This window comes from Condylura cristata, unplaced genomic scaffold (genome assembly GCF_000260355.1).
Source record: "Condylura cristata isolate star-nosed mole 26May11 unplaced genomic scaffold, ConCri1.0 scaffold00016, whole genome shotgun sequence".
Classification (NCBI taxonomy): Eukaryota; Metazoa; Chordata; class Mammalia; order Eulipotyphla; family Talpidae; genus Condylura; species Condylura cristata.
Genome location: NW_004567117.1, coordinates 6714449 through 6739858, shown reverse-complemented (window position 1 = coordinate 6739858; position 25410 = coordinate 6714449). Strand labels below are relative to the sequence as shown.

At 37.5% G+C, this 25410-nt stretch overlaps 1 protein-coding gene across 1 annotated transcript in view; it reads right to left on the bottom strand.

Moving 5' to 3' along the window:
- L3MBTL4 (l(3)mbt-like 4 (Drosophila)) overlaps positions 1-12062 on the bottom strand; it is a 346888-nt gene extending 334826 nt beyond the window's left edge. Inside the window, exons 1-2 of the mRNA XM_012725775.1 lie at positions 11915-12062; positions 7307-7425 (exon numbers count right to left, since the gene is read on the bottom strand). Of these exons, the coding sequence (XP_012581229.1) occupies positions 7307-7425; positions 11915-12062 (267 nt within the window). The remainder of the gene's footprint in view (positions 1-7306; positions 7426-11914) is intronic.
- Between the last annotated feature and the right edge of the window lie 13348 nt (positions 12063-25410).

The following is a 25410-nucleotide window of genomic DNA, read 5'->3' as shown; positions in this document are numbered from 1 at the left end:
TATATATATGCATATAAGCACTGGGATGCAGGCCAGAGTTACAGGGAATGAAAGGATTCACCAGAGACAGAGTGGGGAACAGAACAAGCAGATCTACTGAAACAGATGGCTGAGGGGAGCAGTGTGTGAAACGAGAGGCCTACTGCACCATGTGGGTCACCTCTCTTGCCTGGGGATCTAACTCATGCTGCACTGGCTGTAGATAGCTTCATGGTGCTGAGACTTAACCCCTTGCATCACTAGGGAGGTCCTACTCCTTTAACTTCTAATATATCTTTAGGAAATCACCAAATCTGCAATCTTTTCATATCAATCAAAATTTGAATCTGTCTCTGATAATGTCATGGTTAATGGATTAAACATCACATTCATTTCAAAAATGAATGGGATGCCAAAGAGAACAAACACTGAGGAAAATAAAGATATCCTAAAGGCTCTTCCAATTCAGGAGAGATAAACATGTATATAAGAAACTGTAATACAAGACATAATGTAATAAACAGAAATAGAAATAGCACACTAGGCACATAGACGATAAAGTGCTTCGCTACAACTTGGGGATCGAAGGTTTCACTGAAGCAATTGTATTTGAGTTGTACTTGAACAATGGGAAATATATGAACAAGGAATAAAAGCAAAAAACATATACACAGCATTGTGAGTAAAGGCGTGACAAGGAAAAGAGCACAACAAAATGCCTTGGCACAGATGACATGGAATAACTTTTTGGAGATTTCATAACTGACCAGAAATATTTTTATTTGACTAGGTAACAGGGACTGGGAGCAATTTAGCAGAGTCACTTATTTATTCAATAAATATTTTATTGAACATTAACTCTGTACTAGCTACTGTTTCTGTGTTATTGTAATTTTGTGGATCATTATAATATATAGATATAGAAATATGTCAAGTAACAATTAAGTGTTAAGATCAGAGTCAGAGGCAGAAAGGGTTAAAGGTATGACATGAGATTAAAGAGATAGAAAAGATTCATATTATAATAGACCATGTAGATCATGGAACGAACTTTCATGTTACTATTAATGAGCATGAATGATACTAAGAGGTTCTGAATAGAGAGAACTTAAGAGCTTTATGGAAGACAAAGGTATAAACAAGGAGGCCAATTAACAATCTACAGCAGTGGTCCCGGTGAGAATTCATTTTCTGGGTTGGAGCTGCAGCATTAGAGGTCATAAAAGGAGATTCTAAAAATATTTCAAAGATGGGGCTTCCAGGGTCAGGTGCAGACTGAAATATAAAGAAAGAAGACTGACGACTAGGTTTTGACCTGAGCATATTCAAGTGAAAATAAAGGTTGGGACTGACCATAGATAACCTACTAAATTTAAGTCTTGGGAGCTACAACAGGACACTGAAACAAGAGGTCCTTGTCTAAGAAAACTTTAGAAAATCACATATTTTTGTGCTACCTTTCCCTAATCTATAAAAAGAAAAGAACAAATATGTGCTTATTTTACTAGGATACCCACAAGAGTATACAAGTCACAATAGTACATGATAAATTTTCTCAGAATAGATAATTGTATTAACAGATTCAGGAACTACTCAGTATTTATCAAAATTTATCAAAACCAGCAACCTGATATACAAATGTAATGAAGAAAGAGTTAATGAATTGCTACATGAAATTTTGACTTTATGGAAGAATTTCTCACTGGCCTTTTGCACTCTTTAATGAAGAGCTTGAGATGTTCTATTTTAAAGGTATTGCTGAGCCCTTTTTTTTTTAATATTCTGTGTTTCATCTGCACTTTACTGGACTTTACTCTTAGAGTCCTCTAGTAGGGCTAGTAAGAAAAACAAAGAAGACACTGCTGAGGGTAAAAAAATAAAACATAATTATTAGAATCCTTCACAAGGTTTATGTGTAACTAATAAAATGTAGTATTTAGAAATGAGGGGAAGAGTGAAGATGAAAGAAAAAGGACTACTACTACCTTAATTTTGAAAAGTGGGGATTCAAAAGACTTTATCAAAGTAGATGAAACAAGAAATACCTACACTGAAAGAGAAGGAAAGTAAGTAGAATAAGGATAATGTTCATTCTTTCCATCTAAATGTCAACAAACAGTACATAAATATTGATGATACAGTTACAGATATACATATAATAATGAAAAGCATAGAATAGTGAATGAAATACCCAACAAATAGATGAAAATATGTTCAAATTCAATAGACCCTGGATAATACACATTAGTAATTAGATATATTTTTATACTCAGTAATCTCACTTTGACTAGTGATGTGAGAAAAAATATATACCTTCTTACTTGCTGGTGGAAATAAGATGGGATATTTTAAAGCAACTTGAGATTCTTAACATCAGTAGGAGACCTCATAAAAAATAAAAAAACATCAATTCACAAAAGAAAATAATGGGGGAAAAGCTCAGGAGTCTGCTTAGGTAATTGCAGCAACACAGTGAAGCAACAAATCTGACAATAACCAGGCAAAAATGGTGTGAAGAATGGTTTCATATAGGCTGCATCATTTTACTCTATCAATAGTGAAAAATTTCTTAATAAAGAATATATAGCACCGGACATTTCCTGGTGAATTCTACCAAATATTTAATGAATTAATTCCAATTATTCTCAAGCCCTCCCCAAATATTAAGAACACCTTCAAACTCATTTTATACCAGGTTAGCATTACCTTAATATAAAAGACAAGGCCACTAAGAAAAAAAGAAAATTATATGCAATATCTGAGATTAACATAAATAAAAAAAGAAACTTCAATAAAATACTATCAAAACAAATTCAATTAGCACATTAAAAGGATTATAAAACCATGATGCAGTGGATTTATTCCTGGGTTCAAGAAAAGCTCAGTATACATAAATTGATAATTGTGATACACCATATCAATAAAATTAAAGATTAAAAAATATTATCTCAATAGCCACAGATTAAGCATTTGACAGATTTCAACAACCTTTGAAGCCAAAACTCTCAAACAATTAGATACAGAATGAACATACCTGTTCATAATAAAAACCACATGACAAGCTCACAGATAATACTCAATATTATTCAACAAATACTCAATAAGCTGAAAACTTTTTTTTTAGACCAGAAACAGAATACATAGGTACTTATTCTTTCCATTTTTATTCACTATAGTACTGGAGGTACTACCTAGAACAATTAGGCAAGAAAAGGAAATAAAAGGCATCCAATCCAAAAAAAGAAGTAAAACTGCCTTTTCTTGAAGATGATATAACCTTACATGTAGAAAACCTTAAAGAATACCAAAAGAGTCTATTAAAACTAATAAGTTAATTCAGTGAAGTTGTGGAATACAAGATCAACACAGAAAAATATATAGCTAATCTATAAATAACCATGAACTTCTTAAAGAGACACTGAAGACAATTTCATTTACAATAGCAACAAAAACAATACAATACTTAGGAATGAGAACCATCGAGAGAAAATATATATTCAAGTAATTAGTGAAGGCACAAATAAACTAACAGATACTGCTTATTCAAAAACTGGAAGAATATGGTTAAATGTCCATTCAACATAAGTGATTTAAGGTTCAAAACAATCTCCATCAAAATTCCAATGGTAAATTTCATAGAAATAGGGGGGGGGGGAATCCAGAATTTGTTAATAGCCAGAAAAGACATCAAGTACTTAAAGCAAAATTATGTAAAAACATAGCTGAAGGAGGGCCTTCCCTAGTGGTGCAGCAGGTTAAAGAAGCGCACTAGGAAACAAAAGCCACTTCAGCATGAGTTCGATCTCCAGCCCCAAAGCTGATCCACATGGCATGGCAGAACTCTCCTGGTCACCTGCTGTTCCCCTCAGCAGTGTACTTCGTAGATCTGCCTGTTCTGCTCCCCACTCTGTTTCTGGTAAATCCTCTCTCAGCCCCTGCACCTCTGGCCTGTACCCCATTCTGTATGCATAAATAAATAAATCTTTAAAAAAAATAGCTGAGGCCCTCCCTGGTGGCGCAGCGGGTTAAAGCACTGCACTGAGAAGCTAAAGCTACTTTCGCATGAGTTCAAATCCCGCCTGCCCCGGAGGAGACCACATGGCGAGGCAGACCTCTCCTGACCCGCCCGCTGCTCCCCTCAGCAGTGTACTTCGTCGATCTGCCTGTTCTGCTCCCCGCTCTGTCTCTGGTGAAGCCTCTCACCGCCCCTGAGCCTCTGGCCTGTACCCCAGTTCTGTATGTACAAATAAATAAATCTTAAAAAAAAAAAAAAAATAGCTGAAGTCATTTCTTAATTTCAAATTATATTACAAAGCTACAGAAATCAAAACTATGTATTACAGGCATGAAAACATACATATAGATTTGTAAAACTTAATCTAGCATCTAGGAAGAAAAAAAACCTATGCATATAATTCAACTAATTTTCAAAAAACTACAAGATATAACTTGAGGAAAAGATATAGTTTTGTCAATAAAAGATGTTGGGAAAACTGGATATCCACATGCAAAAGAATGAAGTTAGATATTTATACACAAAAAAGCAACTCAAAATGGATTATGTGAATTAAGAACTGAAATTATAAATCTTCTAGTAGAAAATATAGAGAGAAAGCTCTCTGACATTAGTCTTGCCATTGACGATTTGGAAATGATATCAAAAACACACTAGTAATGAATTATACAGAAAGAGGTAGGAGAGGAATATATTCTCACTTAAGGTAGCAGCAAAAATAGTTAAATACAGGGAAACAAATTTAACCAAGGAAGTAAAAAAAGTCTTTACTGTGAAAATTATGAGGCATTAATGAATGAAATTAAAGAAGATACAAATAAATGGAAAGACATCTCATGCTCATCTGTTCAAAGAATTAATATTGTTAAAATGACAGAACTATCAAAAGCCACCTATGGATTCAATGCAATCCATATGATGATTTCAATTTTTTACAGGCGGCGGAAAACAATCCTAAAACTTGCATGGAACCACAAAGACTCCAAATGTAGGAGACATTATCCTTCCTAATTTCAATCTATATTAGAAAATTATAGCAATCAAAACAGTTCTGATATAAATATATCCGCAGACCAGTAGACCAGACCTAATTTATGCTTATATGGTCAACTAACTAGTATTTAATAAGGGAGCCAAAAATATTTAATGGCAAAAAAGCAGTGTCTGATATTTTAATGATGCTGGGGGAAATTATATATTCACCCGTGAAATAATGGAACTAGATAACTTAAACCAATCACACAAATTAACCTAAAGTGAAAAAAACAATTTAAATGTAAAATCTGAAGCAACAAAATTCCTAAAAAAACACACACACACAGGAGAAATGCTGGCTGACACGGAGGACTTGTCAATAATTTTTTTGGATAGGAGACCTAAAATACAACAAACACAGCAAAAATAAACAAGTGGGACTACATCAAACTAAGAAGTTTTCGTACAGCACAAAAACATTCACAAAATAAAATGACAACCAAAAAATGGTGGGGGAGAATGAGTTCAACTTCATCTGAAATAAGTTCATATAAAATAATTCATGTAACTTAACAGCAAAAAATAATAATCTAACTTAAGCAATGGGTAAAAAACCTGGAGAAATTTTTCCAAAGAAGAAAAATGACCAATGGATACATGAAAAGGTCAAACACTATTCATTAGGAAAATGAAAATCAAAATGAGGTATCATCCCATACCAGTTAGAACATCATCAATAAAAAAAAAATAAAAAAAAAAAACAAGGGATAAAAATGCTGGTGAGGATGTGGAGTAAAAGGAAGTCATATGCACTAGTGGAGAAAATATAAATTGATACAGTGATTACAGAAAATAGTATGAAGATTCCACAAAGAAGTAAAAATAGAATGACCATCAGTTCAGCAATCCCACTTATGGTTCCATATTCAGAAAGAGTAAAATCACTACCTCACAGATATCTACGCTCCCATGCTCACTACAGCATTATTCCAAGTAGACATGTACACACACTAACGGCTATTATTCAGACTTTAAAAAGAAGGAAATCTTGCCCTTTTAAAGAAGAGATATGAATCTGTAAGGCAAAGTGAAATAATCAAGACACAGAAAAGAAAATATCATATCTCACTTACATGTAGAATAAAAAAAAAATAAACTTAGCAACAGAAAATAGACCAATGGTTACACAAGAATGAAGGTAAGATACAACCTTAATTTTATAAGTGAATAAATTCTGAAAACCTAATGTACAGCAAAGTCACTGAAAGTAATGATAAAGTACTATCTATTTCAAATTTGCTAAGCAATGCATCACAAGGATAAATATGGGCAGTCATAAATATATTCATCAGTTGGATTCTGGTAATTACTTCATTCTGTACTATCAATACCCATAAACATGTTGTATTCCTAAATACATAATTTTTTTATTTGTCAAACAAAAATAATTATGTTAAAGAAAGCAATCTAAAAACATCTATTTAAAAAAAAAATTATAGTTCATCCCATGAATCTGTTCCTGGGACTCTGTATCATAAAAAAAGCTCTAGCAAGGATAGCAGCCCTTAGCCCCGCCTGTGCCTACAAGGAGCTTCTGGTCACAGACCCTCTGCAAAGCAGCAGCGGCCTCTCTCCTCCCGCGTGGGGTGAGGCAGGCTCTCTTTCAGCAGTTCTGTCCCTTCTGGGGAGATCTTTCTTCCCGCTTGTGCCTGTACAAGTGGGCTTTACTTTTCTCTCCTGTCCTTTCAGATATATACAAAAAAAGCACTAGCATGTAGTAATACGTAGAATAAAGGTAGTAGCATAGTATTTTAGCAATATTTGAGAAGAAAAAATAAAAAAATGTTAGTGCACAATGATAATGGCATGGCTGAACAAAATATGTTCATATATGTTTACCGCAGCATTATTTGAAAACATTTTGGAGACAAAAAAAAGTTTAGGATAAACAATACGAAAATCTAAGAATAAATTATGTGTAATCATTACCACAGAATATTAGACAAAAACTTTTAATAGATTTTGCAAAAACTGAAATAGGTTTGTCCCAGCTGACTCAGACAAGTATTGGGTGAAAAGAAAAATCCAGCAGAGGGTGATTTGGCTGCTGAAGGGTCAAAAGGAAGTAGGAATAGGAAAAAGATAGACTAAAGTGAAGAAGAAAATAAAGTGCACCAAAAAAATAAAGTGTGCAATTAAACTGGTTATGTGAAATTGTATATACTGACTTATTTGTATGCCTAATAAAAAGTTTAGGAATTTGGGTGGTGTTTTTGTTGTTGTTGTTGTTGTTTTCCTCTCTCACAAGCAGATAATCTATTCAAAAGTAGATCTGACAGCTGGCTGTGCCTCTGTGTTCGGAGACATCCTGAACCTTTCCAAATAGGCCTCTGAGCCCAGAGATGCAATCAGGCAGTGAGGTCCAGATGTCAGCAGTCCTGACAAAGTCCTTCCCCCTGGAGGGGGAAGAAAGGTGAAAGGCAACTAGAAAAAGTGCTAAAATACAGATAACCTTGTTTCAAGGGAAAGGGAGAACTGGGACTAGGGAGAGCTGTACATGAAATTATTGTTTAGTATCATAAACCTTTCTAGATTCTTCCATTTGTTAAAAGGTATAAGAACTACTTTGATAAAAATAAAACCCTGGGTCCTCCCTGGTGGTGAAACAGGTTGAAGTGCAGCACTATCCACAGTAACTGCAGCACAAGTTTGATGCCCAGCCAGGGAGCTGACCCACATGGCACAGCAGACCTCTCCATACTCATCCACTGTTCCCTCAGCAGCGTGTTTCAAAACATCTGCCTGTTCTGCTCCCCATTCTGTTTCTGGTGAATCCTCACCCCCCACACCTCTGGCCTGTACCCCAGTTCCTGTATGCATAAACAAAACATAAATCTTTAAAAAATACATAACCCTGATGAAGCCTATCATATATCCTATTTATTTTTGGTGAATCAAAGGACCAAATATTATACATTATGTACTTTCGTGTTTCAGATATGCAACCTCTTTTCCTGTCCACTATCACATGGGATTTTTCAGTGATAATGGGGAAAAGGGATTAGGGTACAAGGACAAATACTTGCCTTAAACTAAAAATTTGGCTCAACTGAGTGCAACCACACTGAGGTTTGCTGATTCTTTCTATACCACCCAATTCTCATAGGAAGCATCAAGGGGATTCACAGAAAGCAGATAAGAAAAAGTTTGAGAAAATAATAAAGTACTCAATCACTACTATTATTAATGCTATGAAAGATGCTAACATTTACTGAATACCTACCATGACTAGACCTTGTTGTAAGAGCCCATGTTATTCCCCCAGCAATCACCTATCTACCCAATGTGCTCCCCCTCTTCGGGTGACAACTCTCTCGCAGTGTTTGTAAGCTAAAAATCTGGGGGCCACAATGGACTCCTCACCTACATCTAATCAGTCAGGAAACCCCACTGGCCCCACTTTCACAATATATCCAGAATACAGTCCCTTCTCACTGCTTACATTGCTACACCCTTGACTCCAACTACATTGTTGCCCACCCAGTTTATAATGGCCGCCCTGCCAGGTACCCCATGGCCTGTTCTCCACACCAAGCCACAGTAACAGTCTATTCATGCCAATCCTCTACCCAGGCCCTGCCAGGGCCCCCAGCATAAACACATACTCTTCACAAAGGATCGTCTCTTCTCCCTCACCCCAGTCTTTCTAAGACTTCATAACCTTGTTTGACCTTGTCCTGTTTTATTTACTGATGTACTCAAATGCCTACAACCCTGCTACACAAACACTGGACTCCCTACAATTAATTACGGAATAAAGAAACTAGATTATTACATAACAGATAGAAGATGACCAATTTGAAATTATGCCACTGCATTTACCTAATCAATAAACTTTGTAAATCTACTGAAAGCAAAATACCCCAAAAGAGGATCCCACCTTACCACAATTAATGATCTACTTTCAATTCTCCAGTACCTACACTATATTTAAAAGACTGCTTAGTGAACATCCATGAGATTATACAAGAGACTAGAAAAGATCACTTACCTGACATCTTGCAAATGTAATTTCATAAAGTTATAGTTTCTTCAAGACAAAGAAGAAAGAAGTAGCTCATTCTTTACAAAATTTACTGTTCTCAAACCTTGACACGAGATTTCTTTTCCTAATGTCTGTTCCATTACTTTATAAAATATTACATGACAATGTTACCTCCAGGGTCACCTTAAATACTGATAAATGGTCATTATTCATGAACCCACACTCTGGTCTCTTCCATCATGTGATTCTAGATTAGCTGGCAATCTGTCTTATTTCTATTCCTCATACTCCAATTTCCACAGATGTAACCCAATTTTTTTTTTTTTTTTGGCAAAAACCATCAATACACTTGTCCCTAAGGGGAAAAGGGAAATGTGTGTGCAGTGTGAAGACATACATAAGGCAAAAAAGCCCAGGGTCAGGGGAAATTTCTCTCTCCTTTTTAAGCATGTATTATTTAAAAGTGTTATGTCTGACACAAAACTTGTGACATGTGGGCCTAAATATCCCATTACTGTTCTCAGTGCCAAAAAATATGCACTGAAATGTTTGATGTATTAATTTTAATGACAAACAAAAAAAAATGACTAGTGGTGGCTGCACTTGAAATGCTTGAGGTAACTTTCACTTTGGGGAGAGTAAAATAATTAGACACCTCAAAAACTGAGATGTAGGGCCCTTCTTGGTGGCCCAGTGGGTTAAAGCACAGCACTAAGAGGCTAAAGCCACTTCAGCATGAGTTCGAACCCTGCTCCAGAGGTGACCCACATGGCACAGCAGACCTCTCCTGACCCGCCCGCTGCTCCCCTCAGCAGTGTACTTCTTCAGTCAGCCTGTTTTGCTCCCCACTCTGTCTGGTGAATCCTCTCATCACCCCTGCACCTCTGGCCTGTACACCAGTTCTATATGCACAAATAAATAAATCTTTAATAAAAAAAATAAAAAGTAAAGGTTACTGTTTTGCTCCACAACAGTTAAATACATTACATATTACATGGACAGTCTAGATTCCTTGTGTTGTTTTGTAGTATAACCCACACGTTTGTTATCTGCAACAAAGGAGGAGAAAAGAGCAAGGCATTGCAATGTTATTTCTTTCCTATGGTTTTATAATGAATACTGAACAGCGCAAACTTGAACCCAAATACTTGTAGTTTCAAAACTGGCACATTCACAGAACTCATTAACCATTTTTTTCTCTTCAGTTTGGCTTAAATATACATGAATTCAGAAACAAGAATAAATTTAGATCCTGCTATAGTACATGAAGATGGTTCACTTTCTGAACTTTTGTACATGCTGCAGTGGACTAACAAGGAAGCAAAAGCTGCTCCTGAGAGCAGTAATGTAAACAGTGGCCTTCCCTAAGTAAAGTGTTTCTTAGCATGTACTTACCTATTCTTTTTCAGAATAAGAATATAATCCCAGCCAAATATATCACCAATGCAGGGCTAATATGAAAGCGCATGTGTTTGTAACAAATGACAATCAGTTTCTGAACAACAGCTATCTCCAAATCAAGCCCTACATGTTTTATGCACAGAAAGTTTAATCTTCACAACAACCTTACTGTCACCCCATTTTACAGAGGAAGCTGAGTTACATTTAATAAGTTCATATAGCTGTACATGGAATCAAAGTCAGGTAGAGCATTTCTGAATGTTTGCTTTTTGCAATCAAGAGGTAAACATTTTAAGTGGAAAAATGGATGTCTAGAGATTCTGAGAAACTAAACAAAACACTGGTAAAGCATAAACAGCAAAATTAGATCAAGAAAACTCAGATGAATCAAAACACCAAAGAAAGGAAAAGAAGTGCAGCGGGAAACAAGCCTAGTCCAAGAGGAACCAAGGCAAAGTATCCACAAGCCTAACACACCCAAGCCAAACCTCAGCGTACGACACAGCTCTAACGCTGCAGCTTATTCTGCTGGGGGACAAGCACAAAACGGCAGGCTAAAAACTACTCAGATCTAGGGACCAAGCATGAGCTGAGCAAACGCTAATAGTACTGACTGTTTTTAATATCTATGTATAACTTTTATTTAATATCTATGCATAACTTGTTCTCAAGTTGTGATTTATAATATCAAAGTACTAGCGTAACTGAACATCCAATCTTTAGTTTGATGATAACCCAAAGAAGCACAAATCAAGAAATTCATGTCAAGAAAATAACTGATATAAAAATGACATCATAAATACTTTTTAAAAAGTATATTGAAATTTTACATCTGAAAAGTTTCATAACTCATTTTTTTCTGTTTCCTAAAGATTCTCACCTGCTCCTCCAGGAAAGAAAAACCTCAGATGAATTCCCTCCTACTTTTCTTCTTCTTTTAGTTTTCCAACCCTTTATTTGTTTTTAAACATTTATTTTTTATTTATGAATATAATAACTGGGGTACAGACCAGAGGTGTAAGGGGTAAGAAGATTCACCAGAGACAGGGTGGGGAGCAGAACAGGCAGACTGACAAAAAATATACTGCTAACCTGAGCAGCAGGTGAGACAGGAGAGGTCTGCTGCACCATGTGGGTCAGCTCCCTGGCCATGGATCAAACTCGTGCTGCAGCAGCTATGTATAGCTTTATAATGCTGTGCTTTAACCCACTGCACCACTAGGGAGGGCCCACGGAGATCTCCTTATGAGGAGGTTATATATATGGTAATTGGTTTCTTTTTGTCTGTTCATAGAAATAATATGCTAACAAATATCTGTAAAATGACAGTTTTATTAACATACAAAACAGGCTCAAATCTGGGAACTTCTACTTCAGACATAAGTTTTATAGGCCCAGGACTACATGGGCATCATGTTGGGTTTAAAACCTCCCTATGGCTCTGCGCCCCTTATCGACTCATTATAAATAACACAGGCAAAGAAAATAGGTGTTCTCACCGTGTGGAGGTGGCCCTTTCTCCCCTAACTTGCTTGCTGCCTCCTTGCTCTTGGGGCCACTGCCAGAAGGCTCAAATAGGGGATCTGAGTCAACCAGCAGAGGCTTTGTTTGTGTCTCACAGTATTTACAACCCAGGAAATTATACATGCATTCGAAATATCTGGATTTCTAGTATTGCTGGGGGAGAAAAGAACATGAGGACTTCGTAAACTCCCAACCACTGGTACCATGCCACTGGGTCTGTGACCTTTGCCCTGAGCAATCCTAGAGAGCACCCTGATCTGTTCAGCAGCTCTAAAGCCAGACAACTTTGCTGTGGTTGGAAAATAGGTTTCAAAAATACATAGGAGTGTGACCTTTACCTCAAACTGGTTTCTAGTTTACTTTGTCTGTTTGTCTTCATTCTGGCTAGATTTAAACTGAGGCCACATAAAACCTTTTTTATTTTAATTACACTTAATCAAACCTTTTAAAAGAGAAAGGAAACAGTGCCACCTAACTGTGTAAGTGGCTTTGTTCTAAAGGGGGTTTTTATATTGCATATTTATTGTCAGCCATAGCCACGTACTTCCTATTCATTTTTATCTCAGTTGAATGGATAAAATTTAGCAAGAAAGCTCAGCAGATGCCATCTTCTCAAATGCTAGTAAAATGTCAAATTTCACTATACTTACATCTTAGAAAATAACAACTCTACCTCTTTTAGGTAATATAGCTAGTGGAGAATTAATAGAGTAAATCTTATTCAGTTAACCTTTAGAAGACCTTTCATATGAATTCTCTTTATATGATACACTGATATATTCAGAATACTAATCATTTTTGTACCCTCACAAAACCACTTCTTTTATTAGAAAAACTGAGTAGTTGATAACCTGTGAAACATACCTTAATTCAAATAAAACTTCTTTTTTTTTTTTTAAGATTTATTTATTTGTGCATACAGAACTGGGGTACAGGCCAGAGGCTCAGGGGCAGCGAGAGGCTTCACGAGAGACAGAGTGGGGAGCAGAACAGGCAGATGGACGAAGTACACTGCTGAGGGGAGCAGTGGGCGGGTCAGGGGAGGTCTGCCACGCCATGTGGTCACCTCTGGGGCAGGCGGGAATCGAATTCATGAGGAAGCGGCTTTAGATTCTCAGCGCTGTGCTTTAACCCGCTGCGCCACCAGGGAGGGCCCACAAATAAAACTTCTTAAATAAAAACAAAGATGCATCTTAAACACTCAGGCTAACAATTATCTACCACTAACACATGTGACCTTGAGAGATCACAGTGAGTTTCTTCACATGTTTAAAGAAAGTAGTAACTGAAACCCACATGGATGCATTCTAAAGGTGTAAAACTGCAGAACTACCAAACATTGTAAAAATATACCTTATACAATACTGAAAAGGAACTGTATAAAGGGAAAAGTACCCTAAGTTAGTATCATGACCTTGAGAAGTTCTTTCTGAGTTAAGTATGCCAAAAAAGGAGACTGTAAATAAGTCTTCCAGGGCTCAGAGTGAGCTTTAAACCCTTTAATATGACAACTTTCTTTGCTTCCCTTACATCTGGCTTAAGCATAAATCCAGAGTAGAGGATAAACCATTAAATGCATTTTGTTTGGGCTTCTCTACCTTTAGCCTATAGATACACAGAATGCAAAAAGTGACAGTAAGGCCAGAGATGACAGCAAAGCAAGATGACTGTAAAAATCTATGGTTTGGTTTTTGTAAACTACCTGGAAAATTTACCAAAAGCTCTGTGTATATATAGGCAATAATGAAGAAAATGCCTTAATGCTCACCCCCAAAATCAATACACACCTCTGAGAACTGTGATCCACAGAGGTTTTCAGAGAGGTATCTTTCAACTCCCTCCTCAATGCAGACAATGACAAAGGCCAAAGTGACAGAGCCACCTGCTTTGATTCCCCTCTTTTCCTCAAGCTCACTGATGAGTGTCAAAAGTTAAGACAACATGCCCTCCATTTTGTACTCGTGGACTAGGGCATAAATTTTTATTGTAAGTTACTACATGTGTTAGCCAACATTCACTCTGGTTGGCATCATTGGACAAAGACTTCACAAGACCACAGTCCTACCTATTAAACACAATTTTACATTATACCTGATCCTAATTACATAGCTTCAAGCAAGCTCAGCTTAGAAAGAAGCTGCTTTTGTATCTCTCAGGAACACTGTCAGTAAGAAGTCCAGTACCACCACATGAAAGTGAGTGTGGAGGTGTGTGGTATATACTTTCACTAATAGCATATTTTTAGTTCTTACAAGTAACCATTTCTAAACATTCCTATATATTCATTTTATTCATTATATCTCATTCTCTGAATTTTTATTAGCTGTCAACCACCATTAACATATTACAAGTGGAAATCTGAGTCCCCCTTGTTTCATATATGATAGTCAAGCTACATTTACATATACAATATGTACTGGAATCCCATCCCATGGCCACTTTCACTCCAAATCTCAAAAACATCCAGGACTACAACTGCACTGAGGAAGAAGGCGTTTTCTAAGCACACATAAAGCACAAATAAAAACAATTTTCAAACAAGGACTAGGATATTATAGTCAAACCCTACGCAAACCATATATACTAAACCATATATACTAAAACTAATTTTCTTTCTCAATCCCTATTTTTAAGTAAAAAGAGAATATGAGATTACAAAAACTCTCACTTTGTTAAGGCAAGACATAATTCCACCTGACATTACCTATGACTCTCCAAACCTGGAGCATAATTTCTTCTTACACATTACTAAAAAGCATTTTTGCATGATTTTTTTTTCCCCAGAAATGCAACTGTATATAATGTGGAGGAAGGTTTTAGTTTATTTCCTGAAAAACATTAGCAAATATTTATCAGAAGATGATGTCACTAAGCACCAGGTGCTCAAAGGCCCCCTTTGCAGATACAACCCTCCCACCCTCTGTGAACATGTTTCTTCTCACTTTCACAATGAGTCTACATCTAGGTAAATTTATCCAATGATTTCACCTTATTTCTAAGTTAATCATGTTCAGCCTTTTCAATATCATTTTATTATAAATTACCTTCCATTTATTTCTTTATTTTTGTAGATGTACTTTACATTGACATTTTTGAAAGTACATATATTTATATTTATGGAAGTTACCTATTTCTTTCATTTCAGGATGCTAAAAGGAGTTTTACAAATACATGTTATCAAAGGTTTGATAAAGTTGCAATGTTAGCTTTCATAAGCATTCATGAACATTCTTCTACCTTGGTCTTTCTACATTAAGTTCAACAAATGGGTTAAAAAAAAATACAAGTGGCAATGCACCTCATGTCATTCATTTAAGCTTTTATATTATGGCTGGCATAATATTCCTGCTACAGGGTAGGAGGAAGTTCAAAATCTGGAAACAAAGCATTTTTTTCCTTATGCCCTCATTAGAGACATTCCCTATATTTAGTCCCAGAAGAAAGAACTTCATTGCCTGCTGGAAAGTATTGTCTTGAGGAGGGGTATTAAAAAGAAAAATCTGTACATTTATTTAATGATAGGAACTTTCAATACAAGAACTTGAAGTAGATTAGGTAAAAAACAGAACAATTTAAAGGTGAGCGAATTAAATCATCTGTCAAAATAACAAACTCTGGTTTTCAGTTTTGACACATATTTAGTGACTCAGTCTTAGGAAATCTTGGAGAATTCTCTGCTCACAGAGATGGATTTACATATATTTTGGTGAATTTACTGTCTTTATTTGCAACGTAACAGTCAATAAAAACAGTGAAAGATGAGGGCATAGATTTCTCAGGTTCCAAAAGTGAACTGTACCTTCTTTTGTGTAATAAGCCAACAGTGGTCTCATGAACAATTCAGAAATAACACAACCACTGAGGACTTCGTTCATCCTACAAGGGACTGATTAAAACCTGGGACATTTTCTTCTGACTGTAGCAAATAGCCTCGGGAGGGGTGCTCTATGATCTTGCTGACAAAGATTTGAACGAGTGTGAAGGTAACTCAGCCCTACGGCCGTGTGACCCACAGTCAGCTCCTATGTGCCATCTGTGGAACAGAACAATAGTGTTCGTTAATTATGAACTTGAGGAGATACTCTCCCTCTTCTCACTCCTACCCTTAGAGCACAGGAACTGGGATTTCTCAAGCCTGAGAGCCAACCCATTAGCACACCCTGTCCTTTCCCAGCTTTATTCTGACAAGAATACCCAGCTGGCAATGCCTGGAATGCAATAGATACTCAAAAATGCTGTGGAATAAATAAATGCATGAATAAGCCATTTTTCTAATGTTACTTTAAAAAAAAACTCACATTGAATCTGTGTCCCTGGTTGTGAGTTTCCTGGGGCAGGATCAGCCCCACAGTGGGTCTGACTCCTCATTTTCCTTACTGCCCCCTCCTTAGGTTGCTGCCCCAGCACAAAGTAAACACTAAGTAAGGGCTTTTAGAGTGAATGAATGCACTCTTAGTAGATGTTTATAATTCCCACTGCAAGTGTACAAACAAACAAACAAAAAAAAACACACTAAAATAAAATTTGACATGCTATTGAACATCACACAACTGCAGGTCTTAGCTATGAAAACAAATGTTAACATTACAACAGAAAACTGCCTGGCCTGGATCTCAAGTCATTGACCAGCTCTGCTATTGCTCAAATGGATAAACACGGGCAAATCAGAGCATTCAATGGGCTTTCATTTAGGCATTGCTACAAGAGGATACTGAATTAGAAATACATGTGACAAAATTTTCATCCTCACTCACTATTAGAAAAAAGCTATAAAGCAAGTAAAGACCACAAAGATTGAAAAGATAGGATTTAATTTGTCTTATCAATGTGGTAAAACACTGAAATATTTTATAACTTGTTTTAGCTTTCAAAATTTTATTAACAAATTATTTTGTTATTTTACCATGGTTTGATTAACAGGAGAAGCAGTTGTATTTGGCTAGTCATACAAGACAAGTCAATAAAAACTATGTTAAGAACTATTATTTGCAAGCATGAGGAAAATGAGTTTTGAATTAATATGAAGATCTTCAAATTAGTTTGTGATTGGACTCATATTCTGCTAGAATGACTTTTAACTTGGGCACACTGTTTAATACAATTTCATCTCTGACTTGTCATCTACAAAACAAGTTGAATTAGATGAGTAGCTTTCAATGAGAGGTGATTTTGCTTTCTGCCCCCTCCTAGGAGGACATTTGGAAAAGTCTGGACATCTTTGGTTGGCACAACTTGGAGGGGGGCGGGGAGAAGCTACAGACATCTAGGGTATAGCAGACACATCTCACAGTGAAAAGGACAGCCATTTAGAACAAACAAGGTCACCTATTAGAAGCAGACATTGAGAAAACCTGAATTAAATTATTTCTCAACTTTCTACAATAAATTAGAATGCTGCTTAATATGGGACAGCAGTAGTTTATTCGCAAGCTATAGGTGGCCTATGATAGCCGTTGCAGCTACTTTGAGCTGCACGTTTAGAAACTGAAAGATAATTTGGCTATAGCCCAAGCCTACCACACTTATGTTCTGTAAATCATGGTGGTGATTAATGCACGACTGTGCCCTTCACAGCTTCTTTCTATTTCCCTATCACCATTTGCTCCACAGCAATGGCTATTGTTTGTTTTGGACACAAGCAATTCAGTTCTGAAAAGACTGACAATGATATTTTCATTTTCCTCAAAGTGGAAAAATAAATGGCTCTAAAGATTACCAGTGATCAACTGCCATTCACACAAAACACAAAGATGTCAACAGCTGGAAGTATGGAAACTTCCGTACTGTATTCTGGGTCCATCCACAGGATGGAGGCCAATTGACAGCTGCTAATTTACATTTGATGCAAAACCAAGCAATGTGACTTACCCTATTTTCTTTTTTAAAACTAGCAAATTTCAAGCCCTCCCTGGTGCGCAGCAGGTTGAAGTGCTACACTGTGAAGCCAAGCCAAACTGTGGCTACTTCAGCGTGAGTTCCATCACTGCCCAGGAGTTGATCCACAGGCACAGGAGACCTCTCCTGTCTCTCCTGCTGCTTCCCTCAGCAGTGTACTTCACCTATCTATCTGCCTGTTCTGCTCCCCACTCTGTTTCTGGTGAATCCTCTCACCGCCCCTGCACCTCTAGTCTGTACCCTATTTCTGTATGCATAAATAAATAAAATCTTAAAAAAAAAAAACAAATTTCTGTGGCATTCACTTAATAGAACAAATGAAATATACTCATGGACCTGCACAGAACTCTATCAGCTAGCAAATCACTTGAAAGTGGGATTTTTCCAAGTATTTTTATGAAAAGGATGATCTGCTCTACTGGTCAACATTTCCCAAATTCTTGGTCTATTCGTCTCAGAAGTTCCTATTCTAAGTTCAGTTGTATGTATTGAGCTGCCTGAAAAAATATCTTCTGTGAATAAAATCACAGCAAGCTCACAGTTTTAGAAGAGAAAGTGGAGGGGGGAATCTGTTCTAACCATCCTTGAAAACTGAATGCATAAAGATCTGAAAGTGCTATGCTGACATCTCTAATAATTCACCTTGATGATGTCTAGGACCAGGTCTAAAGGGTGTAATGACAGGGAATTAAAGGATATCTTTGCCATAAGGCAAAAGAGGAGAACCTTTATATTTGCCTTGATATGTGACCACAATAATAAAATGAGTGGCTGGAAGGTCAGTGCTTACATTTTCAATCAAACCCAGCCTTATCTGGTTCCTCCCAGAATTCTAAAATGTTAGGAATTTCATGGAAAATTTTTTTTTTTTTTTTTTTGCCTATCTACGTGTCACTAATTGGTTCAAACTCATTCAACACTTATTTTCTGGGTGCCTAACACATGTCAGCCAATTGCTAGGCTTCTGAAGGATGTGGTGAACAAATGCTCACTTAAAGCAAAAGCCCCGTAGGGAACACAGGAAAGCAAGCACCTTCTCTCAGAGTGAGATAGCAGACAATAGCATATCATGAAAGGAAAGACATGGTGGGGAGGTGTATGCAATCCAGTTTTAGGGGCGGGATGGCGGCTTCGTGGAGAAGGAAAATTGACAACAAGAAAGATGTGTACCAATGTGCAAAAACCCACAAGTGAGAGAGGAAAGACACACTTCCCCTCCAATCACACAAAAGGCAGAGCTGTTGATCAGGCACACAGCTGTGCCCGCTCTTTTACCTCTTCCTGTGTGTAGTCACCATTTATTCCACTACTGTGGACAAACTTGCAGATAATTAGGCAAATTCAAAAGATAAAGGAATACGTGAACAATCTTCACAGAAACATGAAGGGAAGTTTTAAGAAGTCTCCATTCTCCCCAAGATTTCACTGCTTTGACTCCTTACACAAGCATCTGCCTTCCAAAACCACAGGGCTTGGCCCATTGTCTACTTACCCCAGATTCATTCAGACTTCCATGGGCAGGAATCAGTGGAAGAGAAGCTGAAGCTAGTTGTCCTCACAATCACAATAGGAAAGGTATGCGCACTGCCTAATTACAAGGAAAGTGCATTCAACTAATCTAATCTGAGAGCAGATCCCACAAGTCAGAGGTTGTAAAATGTCAGCCCACAAACTGCATCAGAACAGCAAACATATTCTGTTTACCTAAGCAGTCTTCTTTTAAATAGGAAGGTTTCACATATTTTTAAATGCAAATTTCTAACTTGAATTCTTTTAAGTAACAGCTATCCTCTTTAGAGAAAATGAGATCCCTACTTTATCAGAGGCTCCAATACTTCCTAGTCTCCACTGTCCTGAGGGGATTTTCCTCCCTCCTTCTGTCCTTGTATTTAAAGAACTTCTAATAGCAGACATGTGGCTGTGCTCAGTTTTCAAAGATAAAAAAATAAAAATGTTACAAGTACTATATTTTCTTCTATCTGCATACTTCAGTTCCCTTACCTGACTAGGCCTTAGACATCCAAATTAGTGACCCTGAATTTAGGTCTTAATCCCATTTGCCAAGCTGTGCCGACTCAGTGTGCCAATTCATGCATAGATACAGGACATATGCTTACTTATGATCTGGACTTGGATTTACATCAGTGCTAATTTGAATCCATTCAAACAGTTCTGAGACTATGTTTATAATCTGCTCCTTTATTTGTATTTGAAATAAATTAATACAATAGTAATGACCAAAACCAATGTTTTGTAATGCTATTTGCCACTCAAGAAAGCCACATTTTTAAGCTTAACATCAACACAAAAGAAGAAATCATAAAGAATAACAATGGTTCATAATCGCAAGATAAGAACTTTAAGGGACTTAGTGTCTCAGTATTAGAATCAGTGCTAGAAAGCTACGATATAAGAGAAATCAAGCACTACATAGTTCATGCAGCACTTTAATAAGTTTCAGCCCTGACCTTCTACCAAAAAGGCTGTTTGATTATACACATGACTAGCTAGTAAAAATCAAGACTAGCTAGTAAAAATCAAGAGAGCCATCAGATCTCATGTGAGCTAAGCAGAATCCAAAAAAACCAGAGACACAGAAAAGGGAAAGAAAATCCAAATTTGTCAAACTCTGAACTCATATCTGCAGTGTTGGGGGCTGACACATATAACCACACTAAGTTGTCTCCCTAAAAATACCGATATCCAGCATGCCTTAGACTGGAAAATGGCCAAAGCAAAGTTACCAGGCCTGCTTCACCACAGTCTTCCCCATCTACAAAAATTCACCCAGTTTCTCATACTACAGACCAGGGGAGCAATCTTGTATTCTTTCCTTCCCCATGCCTTCTAATCTATCCACAACCTTGTAAATTGTACCTCCAGAACACTCTGGAAGTCTCTCCATTTCCACCCATCTCCGCACCCAACTCCATCCTGCTGGATACCGGAAATGGTGCCCTAACTGAACCTGCCTGTGGCATAATATTCTACAAATGGCAGACCTAGTCGGCCTAGAAATACTAAGCTCATGTCACACCCCAGCTCAGAGTTGGCAAAGCCTTCTTAGGACAAGAAAAGTAAAACGCACAGCCCTCAACATGGCTTTCACAGGGCTTCACCTACCAGCCCAACCACCTTCTGGCTACTCTCTACCCACAGCCCCTTTCCTTCCTCTCCTGGTCTCCAACATTGCCTCAAATGTACTTCCCTCTCCTAAACTGTTTACTCTGCTCCCTACCTAGCAAATACTTATCTTTAGAGAGGCATTTTCCGACCCATAGACCCACATTAGGCACTCCTGTCAATCTTTTTCATAGTACACTTAAAAATTCCCCGACATATTTGGAAGATTGTTCACTGTGTCTATTCTCACCAGGACAGATGCCTGAGAAGGCAGAAATTACGTCTGTATCAGTTATCCCCACTCAAAAGCACACAACAGACACAAAGTAGACACCCAGAAGAAATGCTGAAACTCCGCAGTAACTCTTAGTTTCCTCAATTTACCACCAGGGCAACAATGATGTAATCTTAAAAGCTATCTGTCGTAATAGCTTACACACCAAAATACTGTGTTTAAAAGGTGTTGCACTGCTCATCTCTCTTCCTCTGGTTAAAAATGTTTTTTCAAGGTAAATAAAAGATGCTCCATCTCCCACACTCTCCACTGATACTTTCCAACCGAGGTATTTACTATATTAATTGTGGCAGCCACAAAACTTTCATCATTTAAAATCCATCTTCAAAAGAGATACATAAGCATTCTCTACAATGTCTTGTTTCATCTTATGGGGAAGGTGAAATCAACATAAAATGAAGGTTTAACCGAAGACACGAAAACTACTAAGGTAACATCGTTCCCAGAAAGGCACATGCAGGTCAGGGTGTGAGTGATCGCGCTGATGAGCTCACAATAAAGGTTTCATTTTTTTCATTGCTACTGTTGGAAAATAGTACTTGAAAAATAAAACAGGGATAAATTATTCTAAGGCACGATTCTTAAAAATGCAGTGCAAGTGTTGAAGCAAAAAATGATTTTATATGTGTGAATAAACTAGTTTCATTTCTCCCAAGTATCTGCTAATTCTTCACTTTTGCTTCATTTTACTTAAGTACATGATAATATCTACATTTATACTACTTACTGTTAAGGGCTCTTTTTGAAGTATGTGAATATGGTTTCTTAATGGACCTAAATATTTTTCTCCACTTGGGAATATGCTCCTATAATTATCCTCAAAATAAGTTTACCAGTGCTACAAGATGAAAATGCTTTGTAAACTATACAACACTATTCAAATAAGAGAGGTGCATTTATGCACCTAAGGCAGCAAGCAAAGCACTACCAGTAGCTCAAGACTGCGTCCTCCTCACCAAGTTCCTGTTTTCCATCAACTGAGGAGACTGGGCACAGGTCCCCTCCACCTCTGCTCCTCCAAAGGCTTCCCTTTACTGTGATGCCTGCTTTTCCATGGTCTCTCTCAAGGCTTTCTCTCACTGTAATGGAATTTCTCTTTCCTTTCTGTGTTAACTTTTTCACCATCTCATGCTTTTTATTAATGCCTCCTCTTCAACAACTGAGTATTTCCTAGTTGGCTTTCTCCTGGCCCAACATCATAGTTCCTTTTTCCACATTCTTCCTGCAATGTCTCTTTCAATTCAATGTTTTAAAAATCTGCTCCAAACCCTCCTACTAACTTCTCCATTTCAACAGCAGCAACGGTCCTGTGTTCCTTTTTCATTATAATAATAAATGTTTATCCAATGCTGATTTTTTTCCTGCTCTTCTTTGGCTTTGAAAAGGGGAACCAGGACACACTTGAGAAACAAGTGGGGTTGGAGCAGAAAGGCTGGGCTCTTTCTGCTTCCTTGCTCAGACTGTGGGTGTCATGGTATTTTCCATAAGGTCTTCCTCCGGTTTGCTGGTCTCCCTCTTCTTCAGTTAAGAAATCCAGAGCTTTCCATCTGCAAATCTTCCTTCATTCTCGGAATGATCTTCCCGCCTGCTGTTTCTATCAGGCCCTGCCCCTACTCAGCACCTACCTGCTCACACATGAATTCAATCCTACAAACATCCATTGAGAATGCACATTGGGCACAAAGGACATCATCATTAAAGAAATCTCTGTTAAAAAGCTGTGACTACAGTAATTTCTGGATAAAAAGAGAACTGAGGACCCATACTTATCCTTAAACAACATATATGCTTCCTTAAAGACAAATGAATTGTGATGAATATACAATAAGCCTATAAAATATATGTTTTTATGATAACTATAGCAAATATAACTATTGTTTATAGTGCTGCAGAAGAAGAGTTCCTCCTTATCCCTGGTAGATGGCTTCCAAGACTCTAGTGGATGACTGAAACTATAAATAGTACCAGATTCTACATGTACTATATGTTTTTTATATACACACATACCTAGGATAAAGCTTAATTTATAATTAAGAACAATAAGATATTAATGACAGTAATTAATAAAATTATAGTACACAGTAATACAAGTTACATGAAGTTATGAAATATTTCAAAATATCTTACATATTTGTATTTTCAAGCCTCCGTTGATGGTGGGTAACTGTAACCACAGAAAGGGAAACTGGAGGAAGAAATGCATTGGGCGTTTGAAAATTGCTAAGAATAGATCTTAAAAGTCCCCATATATTTCAGTGATCATTTCACAATATATACAAACATTGATCATTACACTGCACACTTAAAATAGTGCCAATTATTTCTTTTTTTTTTTTTACATAAACAGAAAATGACAAAATCTAAAGTCTTGGCCATTTAAAAAACTGACTTTTTTGTATCCACTTATTGGTAAACAGAAAAATGTGAAAGTCAAAGGGAAGCCATCTGGTTGCAAGACTCAAGAAAACCTTCACAGAGATCATACAGGATCGCGCAGAGTGAAAAGAAGGTTCTCTAGTTTGGGAGGGTAAGATGTGCTTGGAAAAGTATGTATGACCTCATTGCCCAATCTGGACATTGCAAATTATCTCCCTTCTTAATAATTAAACAGTAATTTTTTCTAAGGTGTGAAATGCCTTTCTTCCTCTTCAGCCCCAAACTCTTTTCCTTCCCCTTGTCAACCTACACAATATCCATTCCTCAAGACCCAGTTCAAAGTCCAACTCCTGCTTCCTTTTCTGGTCTCTCCAGACCTGAAAGACTCTCCTCTTGCCAAATCCCTCTAACCATGTTCACACTATGGGCACTTTATTTTGAAGTATTTCAGTCTCGAATCATATGTCACATGGTTTTGTTTACAAGTGGATTAAAGTTAAAAAACTATAGTTGCTTGATTTGTTTTGCCTATTTTATTTCCCCAATACTTTTCAAATGAACATATTAGCATTATAGAACATATAACATTATTGTACAAATGACAACCAAATTTTTTAAGGAATTTAAAAATAAATTAGCAGTGTAATTTAAGATATGAATCAGTTATTGCAATGAAATTTACAGATGGTGGCAATCATCTCAGAGTCTTAGGATGAACTTAAAAACACTTGTTCCTTAAAAGTTAAGGCAGGTGCTTGACTTTCCTTTATCATGTCTTCATCAGATCACTTTCCCACCAATATCTTTTCTGTATTGTTTCCAACTCACTACAGAGACAGACCATACTTGTTACTTGTAACTCCAGTATCCGCCAGTGAAGTGCTAAATAAACAATTCTGCAGTCAAGGATGCACCTCACAATCTCAGATCATAATTAATAGTAGTTTTGAGCTCCTTTTCCTTCCTCAACAATTACACATCAAGTGAGTAAAGCAAGTAACAATGCGGGTGCTCCAAAAATCGCTCTCCTTTTGACCCTAATTCTAGGGCCTCATGAGGAGTGACTGAGGTGGGCGTTTTTAGCATCCCGTGAAGCACTAAATGCCTTCAAAGTTTCATACAATCAAGCATGAAGAGATGTTTGCCATCTCTTTTTGAGTGAAGGGGTCTAGACAACACCTGGAGCCCCTGGTGCACTTATTTCTGCTAAGGAATAAACCTGGAACCTGCCCTGAACATCAAGATCAGCCCAATAACTGGATGCAAAAGAAGGTGCCACCGGCAACCTGCACTAGAGACCAAATAAGCCTGAAGTGAGTGTGAGTCCCAGGGAATGCCTCAAATGCCCAGGCATGGCAGTTCAGGCTGACTGTATCTGCCTATCACAGTCTGCAGTCTTTAACAATACAGAAACCAGGCCTTCCCTTTACTGAGTTTCCATCTTAGGGCACTAAAGAATAAGTGCATAAAGGCATATATAAAATGAAGCACATCCTCCTGACTTTTATCAGTGACTGCGGGATAAAAAGGGAGAGGACAAATCCCAGAGTTCTCCCACCTAGTGAAATCGCTCGCACCAAACCGCGGGGCCGCTGCTCTAGTGCAGGGGTGTCCAGCTCCTCTCGGCCGACCCCACCTCGACTGCAGAGATGCGGGGCCGGTGACCAAGTCGCAGTTCTGGGTGGCGGCACGAGCTGTCGAGAACGGCAGGAGATGGACGAGGCGGCAGCCCTGCTCGCGCTCCTCGCCTCTCGCACCGGGACGGGCAGAAGTTGGAGAGCA